Source organism: Tachypleus tridentatus, chromosome 1, assembly GCF_004210375.1.
Source record: "Tachypleus tridentatus isolate NWPU-2018 chromosome 1, ASM421037v1, whole genome shotgun sequence".
Taxonomy (NCBI): Eukaryota; Metazoa; Arthropoda; class Merostomata; order Xiphosura; family Limulidae; genus Tachypleus; species Tachypleus tridentatus.
Genome location: NC_134825.1, coordinates 99,160,563 through 99,181,015, shown reverse-complemented (window position 1 = coordinate 99,181,015; position 20,453 = coordinate 99,160,563). Strand labels below are relative to the sequence as shown.

At 30.6% G+C, this 20,453-nt stretch overlaps 1 protein-coding gene across 14 annotated transcripts in view; it reads right to left on the bottom strand.

The window, feature by feature from the left end:
• The window catches only part of LOC143256725 (uncharacterized), a 66,486-nt gene extending 46,033 nt beyond the window's left edge, over positions 1 to 20,453 (bottom strand). For 2 of the 14 annotated variants that reach the window (XM_076514336.1, XM_076514439.1), the window contains exons 1-2: positions 20,250 to 20,453; positions 8,381 to 8,549 (exon numbers count right to left, since the gene is read on the bottom strand). In XM_076514336.1, coding sequence (XP_076370451.1) covers positions 8,381 to 8,506 — 126 coding nt within the window. In that variant the 5' untranslated portion in view covers positions 8,507 to 8,549; positions 20,250 to 20,453. Of the gene's footprint in view, positions 1 to 3,398; positions 3,443 to 8,380; positions 8,550 to 12,913; positions 13,217 to 19,665; positions 19,945 to 20,249 lie in introns of those variants that run through there. The other 12 variants (XM_076514423.1, XM_076514398.1, XM_076514343.1 and 9 more) reach the window with 11 other exon arrangements.

Genomic DNA, 20,453 nt, shown 5'->3' with positions numbered 1-20,453 from the left:
GCCCACAGAGGATGAAGCTAAATGCCTGCCAAGGTATGAGCTCTTTCCAACTACCATCAGAGATTGTCCATAATATATGAAGGGTGACAGAAGAAGCCAAAGGATCCCAAACAAGTTTCCAGTAGTTGACCAACTGCAGAGACTACATACGAGTTCAACAATACATGAAATCCCCCACTCTTTAACGAGGCAACAGTGCATGTGTTAAGTAGTAATAAACTGAAACTAAACATTAACATTTTAATGTAGATGCTAAAGAATAAGCAACCATTCATAAATATCTAATGTTATGTGAATAACCAAACACTAAGAGGAACATTATAAGGAGTAACTCTGTTTACCATAATCTACTGTCTGTACATGTGAAGTAGTGATGAACTATGTCTGAAGATTATATTCTACATGAACATATTAAAGACTCAGAAATAGAACTAAACACTAACTTTTAGGTGAACATGTTAAGGAGTAATCAATCAAAACAAAACTGAACATCTGTAAGTTACAGGTTAAAGAGCAACTAACTGTAATTAAACATTAATATGCAAGTTTACATGGTAAGGAATAAGTAAACACAAACAATCATCAACTTCCAAGTATACACAAAAAGGAGTCATGAAATACGACAAGACATAATATAATATATGGTATATGTTAAGGTGTAAGTAATTTTGATTAAACATTACAGTCAAAGTAGTGCAAGTTAAGGAGTGACAGAGAAGATTTAAATGGAATATTTTACATGAACAAGTTAAGAAGTAATAAACAATGTCTAAAAATAAACCCTACAAGCTGGATGTTAAAGAAGAATAAACAAACCTCTATGTTAGATGGCAAGGCATGGAGAAAAAGGCATAAAACAGCAGAAATGAATTTAAATTCAAAGGAAAGAATTGGCTAAGGAGAAGAAAGTAAACCATGGGTAAAAGGTACATATAAGGTGAGTGGAAAAGCTTAAAGAAATTCATTAGGTAGAGACGTATTTGTGAAATACCCTTTATATTTAATTTCAAAACCATGAGTGTCCAGATGAGAACATCCACCACACAACACACTGGGCAGTGGCTGTCATGATCTTAAATGGTAAAATACTTTCAGAATTCTTGGTAAATGTGAGTGAAATTTGTACTTACTTCAGCAAAAAAGAATTGATATTAATTTGTAAATACATGCTGTAAAGTTATCAATACGTGAATGCATGCTGTAAAGTTATCAATACGTGAATGCATGCTGTAAAGTTATCAATACGTGAATGCATGCTGTAAAGTTATCAATACGTGAATACATGCTGTAAAGTTCAATCATGCTGTAAAGTTATCAATTACATGCTGTAAAGTTATCAATGCTACATGCTGTAAAGTTATCAATACGTGAATACATGCTGTAAAGTTATCAATACGTGAATGCATGCTATAAAGTTATCAATTTGTGATTACATGCTGTAAAGTTATCAATTTGTGAATACATGCTGAAAAGTTATCAATTTGTGAATGCATGCTGTAAAGTTATCAATTTGTGAATGCATGCTGTAAAGTTATCAATTTGTGAATGCATGCTGTAAAGTTATCAATCTGTGAGTACGTATTGTAAAGTTGAAAATATAAAATAAAATAATCAAAGTTAAACACTCCTACAAGTCTCAGCAAAATTAAATGCATCTTTCCATGACTCTGTTGAGGAAATGAATGAGAAATTTTGGGTGTGAATGAAGTGGGAGTATTTGCACAAAGAGGTGTGTCACACTCCTGCTGGTGAAGGGTTTTGCTGCATAATGTCAGCACATAGTAGAGCAAATTTATAAATTTCATGAAGTTGTACAAAGTTGGTGATATGGAAGTTTCTCACACAAAAAGCTTAACTATAAGAAAAAAAATAGCTAATCTGTGTAATGGAATGTATAAGCCAAATTGGTCCTTGCCCAATGAACATAAAATTAATGAGAAAACAAAAGAAAAGTTTTTATCTCAATATTAATTTGTTTTCAAATTTATTTTGTACAGGTTTACATACACAGATATACACATAAAAACATTTATACATAATGTTGTGTTCTTGCTACATTTGTACTTATTTGTTCTTTGCAATTTTTTAATTAGATTTTACATCTCAACATATCTCCTGTCTTTGCTTTATAATATACACATTATGAAAAAATAGATAATTTTTTATATGCACATATCTTTAAGAGTTAAACTTGAATACACTATACATTTAAGTACAATGTAATATCTACTCACATTGAAATTTGTTTTACTGATCTTCATTTTTAACTATCAAGTATCACTGAGACATCAAAAACTATTCTACATGCACATTGGTTTTTAACTTTAAAAATAGCAGTGTTTGTTTAAAACATTCTACCAAAATTGCTGTAAAATAAGTACTACAAACAAAACACATCAATGTTATCATGATGGATGATGTTTCTAAATAAAAAGAATTCAAAAATATCTCATAACAAAAAGATGGATTAGTTAAAAAAGTTTTTATGCAAAATAATTTAACTAACCATGAAATTCAAGGTTAAATGACAGCTACTGAAATATTTAGCATTTTCAAAATATATGTCATTATTTCTGTTCTGGCACACTGCAAAATCTTTATTGCACTAATACTGAATACTTAATTGAGTTGCAAAATAGTTCTGTATTTGCACATATTTGTATTTTTCACAACACTAAATGGAGTTGTTTAAGAATAGCTTATAAAATAATATCCAAAATGTTATTTCCTGGATATGGAATTTCATTGCTCTATATTTTAATTCAACTTTTTTAAGGTATCATAAGTAAGGAATCAAAATATTTCTTTGAAAATCTATAAAATGATACCAAATACTAGAACAAAAAATGTACTACCTACAAGGCAAAATATTGAGTATTAAAACTGTATACTTTTAATTCTACAAGTTCAGTACTTTCAGGCTTCACACACTGCATATTTTGAAACAGCATGCATAATATACATAGAATATGACAGATGCATTTGTACATACATTTTTATATTATTACCACTAATAAGGAAAGAAAGTGCAATGAAATGAATCCAATCAAAACATCTGTATATAATAACTTACTAGTCTGTATTCTAGCTTGGTCTTTTTGTGGGAATTTAATTAATCTAAAAAATACCTAGACGTGGTATTTCAAAGCTTATATTTCAGGCCCTTCATATTCAGCTACTCACGTCTATCCTTATGATTCTACCACTAAAACTTTTCAAAGATTGTTTATCCAATTTATAAACATGAATTATGTAACCTCTGGTCCTTAGACATACATACAAGTCCATTTCAAAGAAAACAAACCCAAATAATTTATTAAAGTAGGTATAATTCTTATAGCTTATCTCAGTTTACAAGTATGTTTTTAATTAAACTAATAAAAATACTTCCTACTAACCAGTGTACAGGCTATAATTGTCACCTAGCAATCACATCTGCTACCTAAATATAAAGAAGATCAAAGCAATATCCAATTATGTCAAGATACTGGTTTTGTTAATGAAATATTGAAATTTTTTGTAAGAAAATATTTAATGCATTGAAATTACTCATCATCATATTTCTATGAGTTATAGAAAACTAACAATCATTTACGTACACACTACTTTTAAAAATATTTACTGTGTGACTATGACAAAAACTATGTTAATGACTCTGAACCAGTTCTTAAGTATGAAAAATATTTTGATTGTAGTACATTATTCTTTAAGATACTTGTGTTTATTACAGTTACCCAAGCAAGATTCATTTTAATAAACAACAAGAAAATCAATCATTGTATGTGAACATTACTCAGGGTATGTAAAAATCAAATGCATGTAACCTAATAATCTATACTGTACATATTACATGTAAGAGCAGCTTTAGCACCTGTATAATTATTGCATTAAAACATAACCTGAAGAAATTAACTTTCATTAAAAACTTCCAGTATAATTTCCTTCTCAAACTTTTTGAAACATTAATATATGAAACAATTATATTCAGTGTAATTTAATGTACCATTTGAAACTACAGAAACTATAATATACATCAAGGTAATGAATGAAAAAAGGTCTGGCTATATTAAGGGTTATACTTTTGATAGAGTAATAACTACATTACATTACATGATCTTTTGCCACTGTATGTCTTACAAAAAAAAACTATAGTTCAACTAAAAAAGCATTCAGAATATCAATAACACTAACATTTTAATAAATTGTTTCAGTCTCAATCTAATTTTACTTTGAACTTTTTTTTACAAATGAAAGATTCTACAATAAGAAACTTGCATCTGAGAGCTCACATGTTTACTGAAGGGTATTGAAACCTCTGTATGGTCATCATTTCTTGACATGTATTAAAATATAAAAATTTCTAAGACACTAGTGATAAGAAAATTATTTAAACTTAAACTTTCAATCAGATCCCCTCTATATTCAAGAGAAAACAATTTGAAAGATCTCAGTCTCATCTCATATGACACCTTCATCCCAAGTACCATTTTAGTAACTCTTCTCTAAGCCCTTTCCAACAATTCAATGTCTTTCCTAAGGTAAGAAGCTCAAAACTAAACACAATACTCCAAATGTGGCCTAAACCAGTGACCTGTACAATGAAATTATAACCTCTTCAGACTTGTATTCAATATTTCTGTGAATACAACCTATTATCATATTTGTCCTATCACTAGCAACAGTGTACTACTTGGATGGCTTAAGAAAATTTGCAACTATTTAAGGTTATTCCCACTCAGATTATGATAACTCACGTATAATATCTTGCATTTATCATAATTAAAACCCATCTGCCATTTGTTTGTCCAATTCACTAATGATATAAAAGGCTTCACAGTAATTTATTGACCATTTCTTCATCATTGTCCTTAATGTAAGAAAATACAAAGACTGGGCACTGATGTACCCCACATGTCAAATTAATCCAGTTTGTCCATTTATAACTATCCTCTGCTTTCTTCCAACAAGCCACTTTTATTTCATTAGTTAACTTATCCCCTCACATTTAAAGATAAGTTTCTTGACAAGCCTTTCAAGTGGCACTTTGTAAAATGCTTTCTGAAAATCCAGTTGCACCAAAGCTAAACCTTATTGTCATCTACAGAAGCAGTAACATTTTCAAAGCATATCAAAAAATTTGTAAGACTTTCCCTTAGTGAATACATGACTATTCAATAAAATTCTGAACTTTGTTAAATGACTTTGCAAAGTATCTTTTATCAGACTTTCCCAAACTTTTCTTACAACTGATAGACTAACAGGCCCATAATTATTGGAGAAACTTCTATTACCTCCCTTGAAGGTAAGAGTGACATTAGCTAATTTTCAATCTGATGGTACTTCTCCACTAATCAAAAACACTCGACCTCCTTTGAAACCCTCATGAAAATATAATCTGATGCAGGAGCCTTATCATTCTCTAAACTTCCTAACTTTATTTTAACAAGCTCAGAATTTATGCAATTGCTCAACTTTGTTTTCATCCATCATTTATTCAGGATGAAGAATACTGCTTAAGTCGTCATTAGCAGAAACTGAAGAAAAAACAGAAGAATTTAATAGCCGATCCACTTAATAATCATCAAATACAAGCCTTCCTTTGTCATACCTCAAGGACCCTAACTCCATTCTAAGATTTTGCTTAGCTCTAATGTACTTTAAAATATCCTCACTGTTATTTTTTATGTTTTTAGCCAAATTTTGGATCTCCTAATTTCTTATTTGACCAACTTCCTTGATCTTCTATAATACCAGTCAGTTTAAATTTCTTAAATTTGTGATGCTTTTCTTTAATTTTATCTCTTATACCCTTTGTGAGCCAACCTGTGATTTTTTTTTAATTGCAGCTAATCTTTTCTTTCTGTAAGGAATATATTTGAGTACTGAAACATTTCCCTATAAAAAAATTTTCATATTTGCTCAGTGTCTCCAAATACCTTACTTGCCCAATTCACAACAGATAATTATTGTTGCATTCCTTCAAAATTTGTTATTGTTTTTAAATTTGGAATAAAAATATTATTATTCCTGATTTCCATATGCAATAAAACATCAAATCTAATACAGTAATGACCACTTGTAGCTAGACATTCCCCAATTTCCATCCTCTCACCTCAACCATTTCTATATTAGAAGTTAACAAAAAGTCTAAAATAGTATTATTTCTAGTATGTTTCTCCAACAACTGGTGATTAATCCACTTTGAACAGTTTCCAGAAAACTTTCTCCCTCATAATTTGACTTTAGCATTTTCCAATCAATACATTTTAAATAAATATCACCCAATAGTTAAGACTTCATTAACAGCTGAAATTTAAATCTATTAGAGTTTTCCTTCAGTTTCATCTGGTTGTCTTAAACAAATTCATACCAAGAGCTTTTTTCCTTGCTACCAACTAACAGAAACACAAATGGACTCAATCTTCTCGCTGTTATACTTAATATTCTCAACTTGAACAAGATGTACCTCACACTTTATATATAGAGCCACTCTTCCCCTTCTCTTTACTATTCTGTCCCTAATAAATAACCTATAGCCATGTATTTAAAATAAATTTCTGTCATCAAAATCATCTAAATTTAACCACATTTCAGTTATTCTCATTATGTCAAATCTTTCTATGCCTACAAGTGCCTTAAAGTCATCTATTTTATTTCTTATAATTCTAACATTATAACAGTAACAATTATACCTATTCCTAAAACTACTTTTATACTGATTTTGTATGCTAAACTTTTCTCTACATCTCAATTTTGTTATATTTAGTTTATCTTTGCCCTCACCACTATCTAGTCCTAGTTTAAAACTTCCCTTACAGCTGAATTAATAGCTCTTACAAACATGCCAGACCCTTTCCTACCTAAGTGTAAACCATCAATTCCAAAACATTTCTTCCTACCACAGAACTGATCCAACCAGTTAACCTGCTCATCTTTACATGTCAATTTCAGTTTAGTATTTAGCCCTAGTGACCTACTCAAAATTTCATCTCCACAATTAATTTTTTGGCAGTATCTCTGACACAATTAATTTATGGCCTGTCTTTAAATGCTTTTATTGACCTCTTGTACATTTTAATTAGCTCTTCTGACTTACTCTTCTCTATATCATTATCCCCTACATGCACAATATAAACTGCATCATTGCTAGTCCCCTTTATAATATCTCTTTTTCTGTCAGTTATGTCTTCCAGGATAGCATAATCTAACTCTTTTTCTCCATGTTTACCTATGGACTATTTTATCCACATGCCGTGTAAAGGAATAACCTGTAACTATAATCTCTTTAAGTTCATAATCTATATCTTTCTCTATTCCTTTTGCTTTCCCTCCTACAATAGCTTCTTGTCTACATAAGCCAAGTGCTGAAATCTGTTGCTTAATAGAATAGGATCTTTAAAAGGTAAGTTCACTACTTTTAACCCTAATGCAATCCTTTCTATCTTCCTGAATGTTAATCTTAACTGATGCCTTCCTTGTATGTTAAAACTTAAGCTGCTCTTGAAGTCCTGTTGTAATTTTCCACAGTTTAAACTTCTCTTTATATATTTCCTCAACTTTTGTTAAGATAGCCTCAAACTTTACTTATAAATTGAGCATCCTCACTACTACCTTCCTTAAAAATGCACAGTAATGCAGATTTTCCATTATTTGAACCTAACAAACTGGGAATGTTTAACCCCCCAAATATCCTTAACCACTGTATTGTTTGTAGAATTAAAATAAACAATTGATACTATGCTTAAATACCAGTTGCCCATTGTTAACACTCTTAAGCCTATATTTTGACAATTAATTAGTTTTCAGACTATTTACTAACTATAACAATGTATTTAGGTTGTCTTACAATATTAATGCAAGTTGAATTATAACTAAGCCAAAAGAACTGTTATGTGTACTAAGCCTAATCTAACATTATACTATATTTTACACTACTAAAATCTAAATTAAAAGTATATAGCTACTACTTGAATCTCCAATCTTACTAAATGTACTTGTTTTCATATCAACTCTAATTTTTAAATACAAAAATTATAAAACCAGCTAACATTCAAAAAGCAACAATATTAACAAAACTTAGCTTTTTAACATCTCTTTTCAAATAGCACCATCTTCATCCTTCATTACTAGTAGCTCTTAAACTGTACAAGATTTTCCTTCTATAATGAGCCATATGCTCTTATTTAACTTTGGATTCTCTCATTTTCTTACTAAATATCAGTATGCCTGACTACTCTGTTCCTAGCAGCATTCAAAAACCTCAAATTTCATAACCTGCAGTAATTATAAGTAGATATGCAAGTTAAAAATACTAATCACTTCATTCAATTGAAGAGAAAATTTATCTCACATCAACAGTGAAATAACTGTTAGAACATACCTCATATTTTGTATGATACTTGAAAATGATAAATGAATTTCTTTGACATACCTCATCTTCACCATTAACTGAAGACAAAATTGTCCACTCATTCATGATCTCAGAGTCACTATTTTCGCTTGCCATTCCCCCAGTTGTAGATTTTAGGAGCAATTACCACTCAAATGTCCTAATAGTACAGAATAAATATAGAGTATTTACAACTAATAATGTTGAGCTCCTATGACCAAATATGAAAAACTACAACCAATAACATTACCACCTTTGATGCTTATATTGAAATTAGTGGTATAGATAATAAGAAATTTTATTTCAGATTATACAAGGGATGATTAACAAAAATTGCAAGATATCTAGAAAGACTGGGTGCTAACCTGAATTACAAGAATGACTATGAAGCTTGGGATCTATTTGTCAGTGGGAATGAGCTAACTAAAAAGAAATATCTACAAGTAACTACCATGCACTTTAAGACTGGGTTTTTCCAAATCTTCAGTTTTCTCATGGCAATGAATCTGGAGAAATTACACCATATGCACTCAGAATACTCTTGCTTTAGCTTGTCTGTACATGAATGAAGTGCAAAAGTTTTATGGCAAAAATATGCTTTTAGATAATGAATTTTGACAATGCCACAGACATGTATATGAGCACAGTCAGTAAAGTACTGACATTAGCATATTCACTCACTAGCAAAGAGTACAACAGATTAAGTATTAGCAAATTCACTCACTAGCAAAGAGTACAACAGAGTAAGTATTTTTTTATAAATAATTATCAATTTATGTGAAGGTGGCAGTTGTGCAACTTTGAAAAATATGTTTAATGTACATATGACAAATACACGAACTCTTAAACACACACATATGTATATACTGCAAATAGTACTCATTTCAAAAAATACTGGAAATGATGAGGAATTTTTCAGAAGTGTTATTCTTAAAACAAAAACCAATGTATATGAAACTGTATGGAAGTATACTACACAAATGGTTTTAATCTGCAATTTTGACTATTTAGCCTTTTATCTTCTATATTGTTAATTAGCTCTATCACCAAACAGAATAAAGAGACAGAATATTTTCTGAGTGAACACATTAAACAACCAGAGATGTTTTGATGGCTAAGCCTAAAAAGGATGTTTCCTTATAATGTATCAATAATGTTTTAAGAGGTTAAAAAAATATTCTGATCATCATTTTTTCTTGTTACTTTTAACTGGTTCTTAGATTTCCACATATTATGATTTCATGATGTAGTATTCATTGCCTACTCAATCACAGCAAACTAAATCCAATTTCAGAACTTTATCAAAGAAAAGAGTTCTATTTTAAAATATAAAAATTAAGGCAATACATTATCTTAGTATTAGCAAAAAAATCATACTCATAAAGTGTAAAGTGACTGGACAAAGGCCCAGCAATATTTTGTGAGCCTCAACTAACAAATTTCTAATTTTTCTACTGCTAGCATACAACACTCCTGTACAGTAACACTAATATGCAACCTTCACTGTACTAAGTTGTTTAGAATGTTTGATTATATGTCATAACAAAAATACATGGAGAATTTATAACAATAATTTCTGCCATACTTCATGATCAACTATAACTTGTAAATACATTCATTAATATTTAATTATTTTTAAATCTATTTGATGTCAATGAATATTTTAATAGTTTTATTATATAGTTTATAATTAAAAATACTGCTACATATCACAGTTATTTCTGTTTGTATTTAATTCCTTACTTTTAGATATTATAACCAGACTATGCTATATAAATGCCCAATAGTATCAATGGCATAATGAAAGTGCAGGACACTTGTCCAAGTCAGCATTTTTCATTGTTCATTGTATTTTAAATTTAAAAGATAATATTATGATTGGCCAACTTAATTTTACTCTTAAAAGTTTCTTGTTTTCATAAGTCTAAAAGAGTAAGTGAAAAAGAGCTAAGCTTTAAAAGTATCAAGTGAAAGAAACATTGAAATAACCCTTTCTATTTGACCTAGGCCTACTGTCCTTGCAGGCTAACAACTTTCATCTTATAAATAAATAGATATATCATGTTGAAAAAGAAATTTTGGATATAGGTGTACTTTCGATTTACAAAAAACTTTAAAAAAAGCAAAAAAAAAAAGATTGTTTGTAAGCTGTGTGAAGAAAACCAGACTGCAAGGGCACAGTTCCTTCCACAGTGGATAAGATTAATTTAATAAATACATCTCAGTGATGTCACTTGTTAGTTGAATGCTCAAAGATTACTCACAAGACACTTTCTAATAATTTTTTCCCAAAGCATAAGAATCATATATCTTGTTTTAGGCACATTCTCATAAACAGTTTATAATTGTTCTGCCATTACCTATAACAAAAATGTTCTTTCTTTTAGTGAGGGTAAAAGAATAACAGCATCACAAAATAAAAGATTCTACCTTAGTGGCTTAGTGTACAGATGACAGAGAAACAAAAGAATCAGAAAATGAGTATGATGCAGCTTGCTTTCATAATATAAAGCAGTTTAGTTGAGGATAAGAATCAGGAAACAAGCAACTCTACTTTCAACATCACCAGAGTTGGAACTACAGATGCAACTAAAAGCCATCTTGACTCTCACCTATCCAGTGTCTGCAATGCGAGCATATAGAATGAGGGGGACAATGAGTTAGGTATCAAACATAATCCAATCTTCTTTTTGTGATGCAAGCAAAATCAAAATGAAGTATTCCCTTTTAACAATAAAAATTAATCGATGTCTTCAAGAAATTGATGAAAAGCTGATTTGTCTTGGTTGTTTCTTTTTCTCATTAAAAAAAAACTTTACTGCTTTTGTTGGAAACTCTTTAATATTGAAAATAGTGCCATTGGAAAGGTAAAAAAAAGAATTAAAAACTTGGAGTAAATTAAACTCTCACACTGGAAACACAAAAGTAGCTCTGTTCATATCTGAGGTTTTTAGCAATAGAAAGATATGTCAATTTACCTTAAGAGAAGAGTAACCTTCAGTAAAGGATTCTAACAGCAAACAGAAAAACTATGGAACAGTGGAAAAAATTCTAAAGCACATCTATGAGTGTGTTATGTTCCTGGTTATACAAAATGTTCTATTCATAAAACAGAGAAAATATAACTGACAGCACTGACATAACAAGCTTTAACTACAGAATTGTTTGGGAAAGTACAAATCAGTCATTAGGAAACACCTGAAGAAAAATTCAACTGACAACAGCCACAGCCATCTCATACCCCACAAGTGCAAAGTGAATTCATCACTCTTCTTTGTTGTTGCATGTTATTCACCATTAGCAACATAATTCTGCAGCCAAATACTCTGCCATTATGTTTGTCAGTATGTAAGATGTATATCATGCTCATCAAATGTCTCATATTATCTGTCCACACCATATTTTTCCAGCTTATTAATTATTTCATTTATTATTGCTTCAGCAGTCTTTCCCTCAAATGGAATGAAGTCCGTGAATGATTCTTTCACTTTCATAACCAACATTTGGCAAAAACTAATAATAAAATATGACATTCCAGTTAACACAAAATGTATTCAAAAACCAAGCACAAAACTAAGGTCTATACTATATAAAATCTACACTGACAAACACAGCACCAACATTATTTATAAAATACAATGTGATAACTGCCACAACTTCTATATAGGAGAAACAAGTAAAAAAATGGAAACCAGATTCAAAGAACACAAAAAGTCATCTTCATATGTTTTCGAACACTGCAAATCAAATAAACACAACATAACCATAGAAAACATCCAAATACTAAATAAACAAACATAAACACAAAATTAAAGAAGCCTTACTTATACAACAACTCAAGTCCAAAATAAACCAATACAAAAGAACACCTTTATACCTATATTAATAAATATATTCAACATCTGAGCATGCTCTTTACATTCCTACACTCAATTACACAACTGTCTTCAAGCACGTGGTCAGCTATCGATCAGTTACCTCTTTCTTTTTTTTGTGAACCTGACCATGACCAAAGAAGGTCGAAACTTTGTTTGTTCTTCTACATAGTGCTTTCTATACCCATACTAGCCATTTTTACATATATAAGAGCATTATATTATATAACTTCATTGCATACCTGTATTTTTAGAACTTTGTGCTGAAGGAAATCAATAATACCCGAATAAATGTACAAGAAAGAAGTTTTGGGTTAGATTAATGTAAAGCAGAAATGAATGCTCTTTCATTAATGTCAGGTGAAAAAACAGCCATTTAAGTTATCCAGGCTGAAACTACAGCTAGTGAGTTATGTTCCGCAATGTACGTTCTGACTGAGCACCTAACGAGAAAAAAGTGGAAAATGGTAAGAAAAATATGACAGAATGAGATATCAGAAGAAAGCAGTTGGAGTTTACTGACTGACTTAAAAGAGAAGTGAATAAAAGCACATAAAATCTGAATGACTTACACAATCATTTTGGATTTATTAACTTGGAATGTCTCTTGAACAGTGAACACAATCAAGAAATTAAAAAATATCATTACCTAAATGCACCACGATGAATGCCACCAATTTCCAGCAACAGCTCCAAACACATCATCAATATATCAAAAGCTTCAAGAACAACACATGATGAACTGTAACATGGTGGACTTACTGGGGTGAAGCATTAAGCAGGTCTACACCGAATCCTTGCCAAGCTTTGCAATTGCACTGCACATATTCCTCACAGCATGTATGTTCAAGGATGCTGTGAGCAAACTTTCACACAAACTAAAACTCACCAAAATGTATCTAACAGTTCATCAATGGTACATCTAAGCTCAACAACCTGGCCATTCTTTCCACTGAAAAGGAAGTTTGGAGAAAATTAACTATAATGACATATTTCACAATTTTGTCATACTGAAGACCAGGAAAGCATCTATATATATATATGTACATATCTGAGACAAAATGCTGTCTACTGATATTGACAAAACTGGTGTATTATTTAATTTGTATTATCTGCAGACTGTCTGTCAATTCATCTGTTATATTATTTATCAGTTTAAATCAAGCTTCATATAAAATATACAAACTTTTTTATTTAAAGAACTGATTTTAAAAATATTCATAGGTAATTAATATCATAATCCTCAAAATAATCCATGCATTAAACAAACCTTATTTTTCAATTGAATGTAAAGAACAACACTTTAACCTTCTGCCTGGATGAAAATTTGGCTCACTACCATTGATGTTGGATGTTTAAAGCTGTTTAGTTTAAGTTATTATTTGGTTTATTTAGTGATTTTGTAGTTAATAATCAATTAGTTCTCATAACAAGTGTTAAAAGTTAATTATTTTAAAAATGATAGCTATGACAAGTCTCATTAGGTATCTCCATGGAAACAGTACATTGTGTATGTAGTTTAACTGTTGTACTGGGGTTTTTAAATATTGTTAATGTCATCTTACTCAAAGCTTTCATGTCTTTCTCATTATGTTTAATATTGTCATTATTATAGGATGAGATATTTGTAGATTTCTCTATCATGCTTACAAATACATGCAAATACAAAGAAAGTAAGTTTGTGAAAATGAAACAAGTGAAGTCAAACCTCATAATTGTCAGTTTAGCCATAATGGATAATTTCCAAAGTCAAAGTTTTACAGTTTGTATTATAACAAAAGAGGTAGAGAAAAATAATTTGTCAAATCAGTTGGATTCTAAAGTAATTCAACCAGCATGCATAGACTTTTGATGAAAAAAAAGAATTATATAAATCTCTAGATTCAATTGTGTTGAACAATAGTGTAACAAATATCTGTACATATGTTTGACTTATTTTCAATGTAGATCAATTTAAAACAAATATATTGTGTGCTGTCCATTTAATGTTGAAATTTTTGGCAATAAGTCACAGATACCTGCTGTAAAGATTCCAACCCCTATATGAAAAAAAAAAAACTTTTGACAAGACAGCCAGGATTATACAGTGATGAACAGTGGCAGAAAAAGACTTGAACAACAGTAGAAGTAGGCTTACATCTGCACAACTGTAGTGGTGGTAAAAACAGTGTAAAATTAAAAGTCACACTATAAAATGATATCTACTAATTTTGATAAACAGGTAAAAAAGGTGAACAAATTGGGTTTAAAATGGTGACCTACAAGAGTTTGTTAAGCAACAACAAAAACTAGACAGAAGAGATTGTAGGCAAAGAAGAAAAGGAGAGGTGTAAAACTGGGAGATAAAATAAGAGCTCAACTTGAGAAAGAAGAGAAAAAGAGGCAGGAGAGACTGGAAATAGAGTCAAAAAGAACAAAAATGAGAATGTCCCAACAAAAAGAAGAAGGACCTGTGAATGACAATGGAGTCAGGGTCAGCTGACACAAGCTTCCCAAATTTGATGAACAGAAAGATGATATAGATACTTTCCTGAAGAAATATGAAAGACTCTTCCAAAGTAAAAACTTGGACAAAATCAACTGGGCGGTCTGTTTCAGGTTACTTCTCACTGGAAGAGGCCTACAAGTGTACATAGGCATAACGTCAGAAGATGCTATATGCAAGTTAAATTTGACCTTGTTGAAACATTATAAACTTACTGAAAAGTTTCTGCCAGAAATTCAAAGAAACCAAACCTGACACTACAGAAATTAAATTGTTTTTCAGTTTTTTACATGTCTATAGCAACACTTCACAAGGTGAACTTACATCACCAAGTGTAAAAATGGTTTTGAAATACTGTGAAATCTACTAACAGATGAACAGTTCATAATCATGTGCTCCACTCACATAATTGTTCCTAAAAGAGAGAGCACCTAAAACTATGGATGAGATGATCAAGCTCACAGAACAATAGATGGAAGCCCATGAAGAGAGTATTACTGGCAAGTCCAATAATAACCAGTCAAAGTGGAAACCATGGGTAGCTAAAATAGAATGCTGTCAAAAGACAAAACAAAGAAAAGAGATTTTATGCTTCTTAAAATTTGGGGCACAGTGTTAGTGTTAATAAGCAACTGCAGAAATCTAACTATAATGCAGCAGGAGCTATCTGTAAATATGGTGTTGGCAAGAAACAAGAAAAGAATGACTGTTGCAATGAATGCTGCTGCAAGAAGAAACTGAATAGAGACAATTAATTAGATTCATCACAAGAAGAAATTATTATCACCACAATTAAACAGTGCATGATTGATGGTATAAAGTTAGAAAATGGTGATTGGAGCATGTGACAAACATCAAGAGATGCTATAATATGCCAGTAGGTGAAAGCAGAAGAAAAAGTACAATATGCACTGTGCTAGCACACAGTATACAGATACATTAGGCAAAACAGACCTCAGATAACACAAGTTCAAGACAAATACAAGGGATTTATGACAGTAAAGCCATACAAGATTTTGTGTATGAACTGAAAACTGTCTTTGTATATAGCATAAAAACTATTGTAATTTTTTTTTAAAGGAGGCTTGTTGTTGGATATACCAGACTGTTTTGTTTAAGACTTATTATCATTTAGTTTATTTAGTAAATCAACAGTTAACAGTTCTGTTGTTTCACAGCAAGTGTGCTAAAAGTTAATTAGTTTAATAGTTATGACAAGTTTTGTTACATAATTCTGCATGATTCATACATAGTGCATGTAGTTCAATTGTTGTACTATGATTTTGTAATATTATTGATATCATCTTACTCAAAGCTTCTAAATCTTTCTTGTTATATTTAATATTATTATTATTATATGGCTATATATTTCTATGTTTTTCTGCAGTATTTTATAAATACTTGCAGCTGCAGAGAGGAGGTAAATTAGTAAAAGTTACAAAAGTAAAGTTAGACTGTATGATTATCAGTTTAGCCATAACAAATTATTTCTAAAGTGAAAGTTTTTACAGTTTGTATTATAACAACAATTCATAATGATAATTCATTTTATTAACTGGGGTCTAAAGTAATTGAAACAGGCTGTTTGGACTTTTTCAAAATTATTTATAGCTCTATATTCAAATATGGTAAACAAAAGTGTAATGAATTTTTCTACATGTATTTGACTTATTTTGAATATATATTATTTTAAAACAAGTGGATTGTGTACTGTTCATTTATTGTTGAAATTTATTACCAACAAATCACAGACACCTACTGAAAAAAATAATACATATTCAAAATAAGTCAAATACATGTACAAAAATTTGTTACACTTTTGTACATGTATTTGACTTATTTTGAATATATATTATTTTAAAACAAGTGGATTGTGTAATGTTCATTTATTGTTGATATTTATTACCAAAAAATCACAGACACCAACTGACAAAATATGGCCCCTTTATAAATACAAAAATCTTATAAGCCAAGAGAAAACAATGTAATTCATAAATTAAAACTGAGATAAGACTTCCTCCTGCAACTTTCTGGCACAGCTAAAATTTTGCATTTATTTTCAAATTGAACTGTTAATGTTACCCTGTTCTGTTTTAATGTGAAATTATTATTATGTTTACTAGGTATGTATAATCATAAATGTTATGTAAAAAACACTGCGACTGTTAATCTGCTTGGCATGGAGATAGTTAAATAAGGAGTTGTTTTACTTGTGGCAGCTGCAGTTATTTTCATTTACTGCAGCAGGATGCTCTTGCAATGCAAGCTTACTTCATGTGCCAATATGAACATTGTACACAGCATAAAACATGTGTACATGAGCAACATGAATTGTTATTACATAATGTTTAAAAACTATTAATATTCTATGTAACATATTTCCAAACTCCATGTGAATTATTTATTTCATTTATATGGCTTACAAACAAAACAAAGCTTTTAATCAAATATATACTAGTTGTTATGGTGACTTCATTAGTAAGTTATACAAAATGTTACTACTGAATCTTCAATCTTTTTACAGTAATGTGTTCTGACTTTCAAAGGTAAAAACCTACCTGTACACTCAGTCATCCTGGCATAGGAATGAGTAATGCATGGATACTCTTCAAATCATTAATATAATTGATTAAAGCTCTAACAGAAAAAACCTCAGTTGAATATATAGCACAAAATATTTCTAACAAAAGGCCATGAACTGTATCCTGACTACTACTCCCACCTGCAGTTCTTCTCAGATTTTCTCTGAAGCTGACAACAAACTTGCTGTTTAAAAGTTAGTATCCAGCAATAATAATAATAATAATAATGTAAAAGTGTAGATTACTACAAATAAACTGGTTAGGGAATATATCTGAATTTATGCTAGTTAAATTCCAACACTTTAAAATTTAATATATTTAAAGGGATGTTTCACATTTATTGTACAGGGTGGCCTGCAAGTCCCTACCCATTCATATGTTATTATGTTATATTCAATTACGCATGTATTATAAATTTGTTTCTTTTCTTTTCAGAGAAATATGGCTGATGTAAGCCCATTTACACTTGAAGAGCTTATACATTGTAACAAGTACGTGGGTACATGAGCGCAAGAATACTGGTGACAGCACTTAGATACACTGGATACATAAGATATATAGATGGATAGGGACTTACAGGCCACCCTGTACTATGAAGTGCTGGTGTGCCTACAAATTACATTAACTAAAATTTACAAAAGAGAAAATGGTTATGCCCCAATTTATTGATCATATATACATCATAAAATTTAAGGGATAACAAGAGGTTTCTTGGTCTATCAAGGCTGTCCCCAACACTTCAAAGAAAAACACTCAAATATTTATCAAGCCTACCTTTACACTCCCTCACCTTTTCACAACCACCAAATATGAACACAACCCTTTTAATAGGCCTACCATCCTGTTAGACGAATAAAACAGTGAGCTGAAGATGAATCCTACTAAGCCAAAGTGGGGAATATGTTGGCTTATTGGATGAAATAGAAAAAAGCAGAGAGTTGTTACAAAAGGAGTTCAATCAAACTAGATTAATATTATGGATCAGTGTTAGGGCCTTTGCTCTTTTTAATTTACATTAATAACAAAGATAAAAGAATAATCAACAGATTATTTAAATATGAGTGTTGCTGGCTGTGACAAGAATGCTACTGCCTTACAAAAAAAAAATTGGAGCATTTGACAAATAAAAAGACAGATTTTAATTGAAATGAATGCAAGGTAATGCATTTTGGATATAACAATTTGAATTATGAGTTTAATTTTGAGGGAAATAACCTTAACAGACTGGCTTTGAGGTTTTTAAGTGTTTAGTAAACAGGATATCTAAGCTAGAAAAAAAATGTCTCTCACTGTCCTTTAATGTTATATTTATATCTCCTTGTTTTACTATTTTCATCATGAATCAAAATAATGCATAGATATTAAAAATTACTTTAATAAATGTAAACAACTTAGTCATATCCCCTCCAACTCTTCTCAAGAGAAAGCAATTTCAGAGATATTAAGCTGTACTTTTACAACAATCTTTCCATCCCAAATACCACCTAAGTAGCTTTCTTTTGAACCCTTTCTCACAATACAATGTCCTTCTTAAAGTAAGAAGCTCAGTAATGAACACAATATTCCAAATAAGGCCTAACCAGTAACCTATACAATGAAATAATGTCTTTAGATTCATATTAAATATTTATGCAAATACAACCTAAAATCATACTTACTTCAGTACTAGTCACTGCAAACTGTTTGGATAACTTATACCTAATCAACCAAAATACCAAGATCTTCTTCTTTCATAACACTTATAATTTAAGTTACGATTACCCTCCTGTTACGCTGTATTTATTATAAGTCATATGACAGTTATTTGTCCAACTCACAAACTGATCTAAATTCATTTATAATGCAGCAGCATTCTTTTCTCAACCAGCAATATCAAAGATTTCAGTATCATCAGCAAATACAGGCAATTTGTTGATTATGTCACTAATGTGAATCAAAAACACCAAAGGTCCAAAATCTCAAAAGGTACTCCTCTTGTAACAACTGTCCAGTTTGACCATTCACCATTTATTACTACCCTCTGTCTCCTTCACTCCACACCCACAGAAAGAAGTTAACATCACCTCATAAAATGCTTTCTGAAAATCTAGATATACCAAATCCACACCTTTACCCTCTTCAGCATAACATCTTCAAAGAATGTCAAACAACCAGTTATGTGAGATTTCTCTCTCAGCGAAACCATGTTAAATATCAAAACAATTTTTAAGTTTTTTAAAATGACTATAATTACTTCGCCATCTTCATTACCTCCTTTAAGAAACAGAGATATCACTGCCCAACTCCCAATCCACTGGGATTCACAAAGAATTTATAAAAAATCAAGTAGCTCACACATTCAGTCTTTAGCCTCCCTTTAAAACCCCTGAAGGTATATTATCTGCTCCAGGAGCCTTGTCATCACTTAAAACTTCCAATTTGTTCTTAATTATTAATCAACTGCAAATATGATTTACTTGTTATGCTTAATGAACTTTATCAATAATCAACAATAAAAAACATTTCTTTTAACCGTTGATAACTGTATTATCATTACTTATTGTTACTCTGCATCTCCCTCTCGTCGTTTCGACACCGATCAACTATCTAGTGCCATCTATTACAACTCTCTCCAAACAGATTTGATACGAATAACCAGTTTAATAGTTCTATTTTGCAATGCGCACTTATAAGAATACCCTCATCGAGAACTTGAGCCATTAAAATTTGAATAAGCGGTTGACTACTAGTACAAATAGAACTAATAGTAGCATACAATGACATCGCAATGTGATTGTCGAAAACCAACAATTGAATTCAGTACTAGACCATCGTTGTTATTAATTAAATTCCAAGCATAGTATTCGGTGCGGCGAAAGTAATTCCAAACTTGAAAAAGAAGAAATTTTAAAGATTTATTATTTATAAATAATACTTACCGTTAGATTTAATAAATGACACTAGCCTGAATCACTAAGAAAAACACAATCAGTTTACAAAGCAGTAAATTATTACGAAAAATACCACTTAAACGTTGTTATTTTTACACTTATATCGTGTAACTATATCATTAACGAGACTAGTATATAATAAAAATATATATCCCAATTTAGAAGTGACTCTGCCACACAATGTGTAATACG